This window comes from Pteropus alecto, unplaced genomic scaffold (genome assembly GCF_000325575.1).
Source record: "Pteropus alecto unplaced genomic scaffold, ASM32557v1 scaffold67, whole genome shotgun sequence".
In the NCBI taxonomy this organism is placed as follows: domain Eukaryota; kingdom Metazoa; phylum Chordata; class Mammalia; order Chiroptera; family Pteropodidae; genus Pteropus; species Pteropus alecto.
In genome coordinates, this window is record NW_006441061.1 from 8,634,024 (window position 1) to 8,641,295 (window position 7,272).

Consider the following 7,272-nt stretch of genomic DNA (forward strand, 5'->3'; position numbering starts at 1 on the left):
CGCCTCGCCGCGCCTCGCCTCGCCCCGCCCCGCCTCTCTTCCTCGACTGAGGGAACAAGGTCTGCACAGAGGTGGCCCTGGGTGGCCAAGCACCTGGGGACAGATGGCCCATACGTGCACAGCCCCAGGCACAGGAGCTGTGGATCTCCCACCCAGCTGCAGGCACGCGGGTCCCTGCTGCCACCCCTCCCCACTGACCAGGGGCAGGATTTAGAGGAGCCACTGATCTCACCCCAGAGTATCCTGGGGAGGCCCGCAGATGACCCCTCCACTCAACAGGTCCAAAGCAGAGCTCATCACCTGCCGCCTGGGAGCCCAGCACCTCCATCCGGTGTGCCCAGCACGGGGCTGTCCGGGCTGAGTCATCCTGGATTCCCGGCCCCCCCACACCCCACCCACAGCTGCCCTCCCGTCTTCTGAGCTGGGCCGCTCTTTGCAAGGTGCATGTCTGAGCATGGCTCCTGGGGGCCTGGAGCCCCCGTCGGGCCTCACCCACCACCCTTCCTCACCTCACCTCCCCGCAGGCTGGGACCCTTGACTCTGTGACACGACACATGCCAGTCTCCATGGCTATTAACCCACCTGGTCCCCGGGCTGACCTCCGGTCATCCTTCAGGGCCTGGCTCCGCCCGCGCCTCTGTGGGAAGCCCCTGCCCGCCCTCGGCCTCCCCGCTGCTCACCTGGGGGCTCCGTGGGACAGGGCTGCAGGTCGCAGGCCTGCCTGCCGACGGGCTTCAGAAGGGGGTCGCAGCCTCGGACGATGTCGGTGCCCTGGTAGCACTTGACGTCCCGCACCCGCACGCCCACGCCGCAGGTCTTGGTGCACTGGGGGGGACAGAGCACGTGGCAAAGCCCCACCTGGCGGCCCGAGGGAGCCCGGCCACCTCGCCCGGCTGCTGAGCCGCAGCTGGCACGGGGCACACGGGAGCTCGAGGTGATGAGGGGAGGGAAGGGCACTGGCTGGCAGCCGGGAGGCTGAGACTCCGCCCCGCCCAGTGCCGCCTCAGTTTCCCTGGGAACCCCCTCCTCCCTCGACTGTCGCCCCAGGCTTTCCTGGGTGCTGTGATGCCCAGGACGCCCGGGGCCAGGGCCGGGGTGGGGACTGCTGGTCTTCCACTCCGTTGAAGAGCTGTGTTCGTTGTGGGCCAGTTAAACAGGTCGTCCACAGCCACCACGCCCACCGCGGGTCCCTGCCCAGATGTCCCCCAGGAAAATCCTGCCGAGCCACCCAGAACCCAGGACAGCTGCTGGCCCATTACCGCGCCGCCCGCCTGCCAACACCCTGGAGGCGGTGGCTCCCTCTCGCTCCTGCCGTGTGGGTGACCCCACACCACCCAGGCCCGTCCGGGACCTGAGCCCTCGGTTCCCCGGGCCCACCCTCCGGTCCCTTTTGCAGAGGCACAGAGAGAATGAGACTTGGAGGGCCGTCTGCTCGATGCCCGCTCCGATGCCCAGTCTGAAAGCAACGCGAGGCCGGCCTGGCCCCGAGCTCAGGGGACGATCAGCCTTGGGTGGCTGCCCCCAGGGGCTTCTGGATGCATGGGGATGGGGGGAGGGGCAGGTAGGCGGCATGAACTCTCACAGAGACAGTGCGGAGGTCCCCACACCCACTGTCCATCCATGCTGGCCACCCCTCACCCACCCACCGTCATCGGGGCAATACGGGGATGCCCCTCCCCTGACGCTGTCCTTTGGGGGTCCCCCTTCATGGCTCTCCTCCCTGCCGTGGCTAAGCAGCCAGCATAGCACCTGCCACTCGTGGGTCCTGGCCCACCCCCCATGGCGGCCTTCCCACCTTCTGAAGCCAGATGCGCTTTCCAAGGTGCAGGGCTCAGCCTGGCTCCTGGGGACCTGGAGCCCCCGTCAGGCCTCGCCTACCGCCCTTCCCAGCCCCACCTCCCCGCCAGGCTCGGCCAGTCTGGGGGGGACCCTCGCTCTCCCACGTGCCTCGGTCTCCATAGCCACTAGACCTTCCTGGTCCCCCTGGCCGATCCCTGCTCGGGGAACCCCCGCCCCGCCCACAGCCCCCTTTTTCTCCCCTGGGGGGGTCCCTTATTAGGCAACACAGAACACATAAATGCCAGTGCTCTCCCTTCTCGATGGGCATGTGAGCTGTAGGGGGAGCGGTGGCCCCATCTAGGGCAGGGTGTGAGCCCGGATGTCACCCCAGGTCTCTCCACTGAGCACCCCGGGCCTGGGTGGGGGACAGAGGCCCCGGCCTCTCTCACTCTGAGTGGGAGCAGCACTCATGGAATCCCAAACGCACCCCCATCTCACACTTAGAATCTTCCCCTTGAACCCTTAAGTTTTGGGTGTGGCATCCACCTGTCAGGTGACCAAGACCATGGAAGCCTCAGGTGTGTGGGTGTCTGAGACACACCACAGAATGTCACAGTGTGTGTCCTGGGCTTCCAGTCCCAAGTAACACCCGTGTCATCCCGTAGTCTTCAGAGTTGGCCCATGAGGAATCCGAGGCCAGAGGCACTGGATGCTGGTCACTCCACCTGGCCACGGCAGCGCTGACACCAGGACCCCTGTCCTTCAAACCCCCAGTGATGCTCAAAAACCACCCTGGGCCTCCCCACTTGCCCCTGTTGAAAGTTTATGGCACCCCCGGGGGGAGGGGACGGGGCACAGGAGTAGCCGTGCCCCTAGGGAGAAAGCAGTGGCCCCGAGGGGACAGTGCGAGGCGCGGAGAGGGACGGTGGAGGCGCGAGGCCTCCGCCCGGGCCCTGCAAGCCCCACAGGAAGAGGACAGGGGAGAAAAGAGCAGACGCGAAACTGAACCTTCTGCTCGACCGGAGACCTGGGGGGCGTCTGCCCCCCGCCACCCCATCTGTGAAGCGGGGCTGCTCCATCTCTGCGGGCAGCCCCAGGCACCCGGGGTGGGGGGCCTGCCCTGGTCGCATTGGGGTGAGCGGCGCTGGGCTGCCCTTTACTTTGCAGGTCCCACACCCGCCTGGGACAGGGGACCGACCAAATGCCCACCACACCCAAATGGATGGGACACCCCTCTGAACCCGAGTCTCTCCCTCTGTGAAACAGGAAGCAGAGCCCCTCCTCATGGAGCCGTTGGGGGGAAAGGGAGGCGCCCCCACCCAGGAGCCGGGGCTCTCCTCTGCAGAGGAGGCAGCTCAGCTGAGCCACCCGACAGTCTGAGGCCGAGGAGCATAGGGGGCCAGGCTGGAGGTGGGGGGAGCCACAGCCCTTCCCTCTGGCTTCACCCCGCCCACAGAGCGCATGTCCCGCCATGCCTCTGCGTCCCTAATCCCGCGTCCTGCCTTGGCTCTGACTCCCAGAGCCAGTGCGCCGTCTGACTCAGCCCCGCACAACCCCGGTGCCCACCCAGCTCTGCCAGCCCCGTGACGGGTGTCAGACACGTGTGCTGTCAAACACACAGCTGCGAGGTGCAACACAAGGCCGAAAGTGACCCGGGCTGACGAAGCCCAAGACAAGCAGTGCAGGGATCCCGGAGGCGAGATCCGAGAAGGCTTCCCGGAGGAGGTGGCTCTCGTGCCAGCTGAGTTGGTAGTGCCGACAAGCTTTCCAGGGACAGAAAGCCCGGACGGCGGCTGAGGAGAGGGCACGAGGGGCACGTGGGGCCGGAGGGGAAGTACCGAGGTAGGACCCGACCTCAGACCTGGCCTCAGGCAGCTGCCGAGGGGCCGGCGGGGCTCACCTCTGACCACGGGCTGGTGTACCACTTGAAGCAGGGCCTCTCGAAGCACGTGCTCTCCTCCGGCGGCTTCTTGGCCAGCCCGCACTCGGGGCCGCTGCGCGTCTGCGGCCTCCCGTCGGCCAGCTCCATGCACAGCACCAGCCTCTTCTTCACTCCCCGGCCGCACGTCGTGTTGCACTGAGGCCAGGGGACAGCCAGGGGTCAGAGGCCAGAGGCCAGGAGGGTCAGAACACAGGGCCCGCGCGGCTCCGCTGCTAACGGCCCGCTCGATGGCGATGGGGCAAAACGCTTAGAGGGGCGGCAAATTGGCTGAGACTCTTTGGTCGATAACCATTTGGCCCCAAATGGATTTGATCAAAAGCAATTGAGCAGAAAACCATCTGTTTTGAAACAAAATGGTTGATGACCATTTGGCCCAAGATGATTTGGCTACTAGCGGCCTGCCCGAAACAACTGACCAAAAGCAGTCAGGCTGGGGACGATTCATCTGAAACCGCAGGTTGGTGGCCGTGAAGTTGGTCAGGCGAGCAAACGGTTGCACAGGACCCGTGGGCCAAAAGCAAGCACAGCCCGGATGACCCGGTCCCAGGTTTTCCACATATGGGGAAGGCGGGGTGGCGAGGGAGGTGGTGGGGTGCAGATGGCAGACGATGGGGGTTAGTACTAATTCTGCGTGCATCCTTGGGCACTTGTCTCTGTGGACTGGGGAAGCTTTAAGGGGTTTTCCTACTTTTGTTTTTAGCTTTTTCTATTTCAAATTAATTTTTAGTGAATTGTGCCCTCGTAATTTGCAAATTAAACCCTCATTTCAACCAATCTGACCGTCCGGCCACTTGGCTCCCAGCCAAATGCTCTCCCAGTCAGAGGGGCCTCCTGCTGGGCTTGGCACACTCACCCGCTCCCAGTCCTGGGCCAGCCAGTGGGCAGGGCAGTTCTTGTCACCGCAGGGGTGGATGGCCAAAGGCTTGGTCTCCATCTGGCACTGGGACTCCGGCACCACCCGTCCATCACTGGTCTTGCAGTACACGTGTCTGATCATGCGGCCCTGGCCGCAGCTCCCGCTGCACTGCAGGGGGAGGCCCGGGTTAGCGCGGAGCCCTCTCCCAGGTCCCCGAGACGTCATTCCCACGAGAGAGAGGAACAGGTCCCCTGGCAGTGTGGGGCTGCCACTGCCATGGTAACCACGTTTTAAATAACATTTTCTGTTCTAATTACAGAAATATTGCACGCTCGATGAAAAACACACAAAGAGAAAAGCACACCTAAAACATTTGAGGGGCCATCTGTGCACCCAGCACCTAGAGGGGACCCTGGGGAGCATCTGAGCCCCACAGGGAGACAGACAGAGGAGTTATAATACCGGATCGCCATTTGGGCCGCCTGGTTTTGGATAAAGGTATTGATTCTTCATAATAACGAGGAGAAGGGCCATTTCTCCCCGACATCCTCACTCCAGAAAAGTGGGGAGACTGAGGCACAGCCAGGGGAAGCACAACGACCCATTTTCGCTGGCCTTGTACCCTCGCCACCCCTCAAAGCATGCCCCCCTCCCCATGGGGGCCCTGCCCTCACCGGCCCCCAGTCGGAGACAGTCCACTGGCGGTCGCAAGGGGGCCCTGTGCAGTCCTTCTCCCCTATGGGCCTGGTGTTGGAGTCACACAGCTTCTCGTCCTCGGAGCAGCGGATGTCCCTAGTCACCACGCTGTGCTCCCCACATTTGGCGGTGCACTGCGGGGAGCGGAGAAGGGAGGCATCAGGCTGTGGGGACCGCTCCACGCACCGAGCCCCGCCCCCAGCGGCCAAGCCCCGCCCCTGGCGGCCGAGCCCCGCCCCCTGGCGCACGTGCTCACCTCCGACCACTCAGACATCTCCCACTGCGGCCCGCAGGCCGGGTTCCGGCACGTCTTGCGCTCCTCCGGCCGCACGGCCTCGGCCGCCTCGCACAGGTCGCTGTACACCGAGCTGTCGAAGCCAGGTGACAGCATCTTCCAGCAGCGCACGATGCGGAACTGGTAGCCCTCGCCACAGGTGCGAGAGCACTCGCTCCAGCTGCTGGTCTCCCACCTGCCTCAGGAGGGGGAGGGCCTTCAGCGACCCCACTTCCCTTCCCACAGCGCCAGAGAAAGTGCGCCCCCTCTTCCCTTCCCGCCGTGTGGCCCCCAATAACAAGAGTTAAGCCAGACAGGGCGCTGGCGAGGCCCCACGGTGGATGCTGCCGAGTGGAGACCTTGAGTTTTCTGGGAAACCCTTAAGTGGGGTGGGTGGGCGCCAGCGTCTTCTGGGAGGCCAGTGCTGCCTCTGCCTGCTGGCCCCGACACCCGCCCACCTGGCCTTCCAGACTCTCCGGAAGCCAGGTCCTGGCCTACTCCTTTGCTCACCCCGGAATCACCCCCAGAGTTCCAGAGCCCTGAGCCCTGCCACACACCCCGCTTCTAAGAAAGGAGCAAACGTTCGGGGAGCAGAGACCCCAGGGGGATGAGGGCAGAAGTAAAGGGGCACCGAGCAGGACGTGCTTGGCCTCCCAGGCAAGTTTGCCCCTCCCCCCAGTGACAAGTGACAGGAGGCTGGCACCGAGGGTTCGTCTGGGGCCCCTGCACCGGCTCCTGCCATGACTGTGGCGAGGTAGAGGGCACGGTCAGGCCTCAGTCTGACCATCTGCGACACAGGACAGGAGGCCTGAGGACTAGAGAGACAGGGCTGTCGCCCATCCTAGGGACGGCCGGTCTGCTTGGAATTTTGGGTATAATCCCTTTTGGCTCATAAAAATTCTAGCTACACCAAGTAGGCCTGGGGGTAAGGTGTCACCATAATACAGAGTAATGTTCAGAATGGTCTCTCAGTCTGCAGCGGAAGGCAATAATGGCCACCTACTATGTGCGAGGCAAGGTGACAGATTATTCTGCAAAGCACGGGAAGACACAGGACTCTGGCAGGCGGGTCGGTATGGCCCCCTTCTGCCAGTCCCGCCCACAAAGCCCCTTGAGGGAGCAAGGTGCTAACTCCTCTGCTCCTTGGGGCAGAGGCAAAGCCGAGTGCAGCTGCTCAGCCCCCGCCCCACCCCTGCCTGGGGCACTGGGTGGCAGGTACCTGGGCTGGCACTCCCTCCCAGCACAGAACTCCTGGACCGGCTCAGGACGGGTCAGGGCGTCACAGTAGCTGTCGTCCACCTCGATGCCATCATAACGGACACACATGGCGTAGGTCGACATGACCCCTGGGTTCGGGACAAGGGAAGGGGCTGTGAGCCACACGCGAGCACCTTGGAGACCAGCAGACAGGCCATGTGACCTGGGGGCCCAGCTTCCTAGTCTAAATTAGGACTAATGAGAGTAACCAGCTTACAAACTGTGGGAGAACTCGGTGAGGGCGACTCTGTGGAGTCGCTCTCTCTTTCCGCTGTGCCCCAGGGTATGACCTCTTCTCTTCGGACCCCCACCCTCACTCCCACCCGAGCCAGCTCAGGCCGGGCACCCAGTTCATATGTCACACACTCTGGGCTTTGACTAAACTCAAGTTAGAGCTACGGAGGCACACACAGCCAGGTGCCACTAATTGTCATTCACTCGACAACTACCCATCTACGGCGAGTGGGG

At 63.8% G+C, this 7,272-nt stretch overlaps 1 protein-coding gene across 1 annotated transcript in view; it reads right to left on the minus strand.

The window, feature by feature from the left end:
- Positions 1-7,272, minus strand: part of ADAMTSL2 (ADAMTS like 2) — a 33,233-nt gene that overhangs the window by 386 nt on the left and 25,575 nt on the right. The window contains exons 12-17 of the mRNA XM_015594135.1: positions 6,767-6,893; positions 5,530-5,743; positions 5,252-5,407; positions 4,575-4,745; positions 3,680-3,856; positions 681-825 (exon numbers count right to left, since the gene is read on the minus strand). Of these exons, the coding sequence (XP_015449621.1) occupies positions 681-825; positions 3,680-3,856; positions 4,575-4,745; positions 5,252-5,407; positions 5,530-5,743; positions 6,767-6,893 (990 nt within the window). The remainder of the gene's footprint in view (positions 1-680; positions 826-3,679; positions 3,857-4,574; positions 4,746-5,251; positions 5,408-5,529; positions 5,744-6,766; positions 6,894-7,272) is intronic.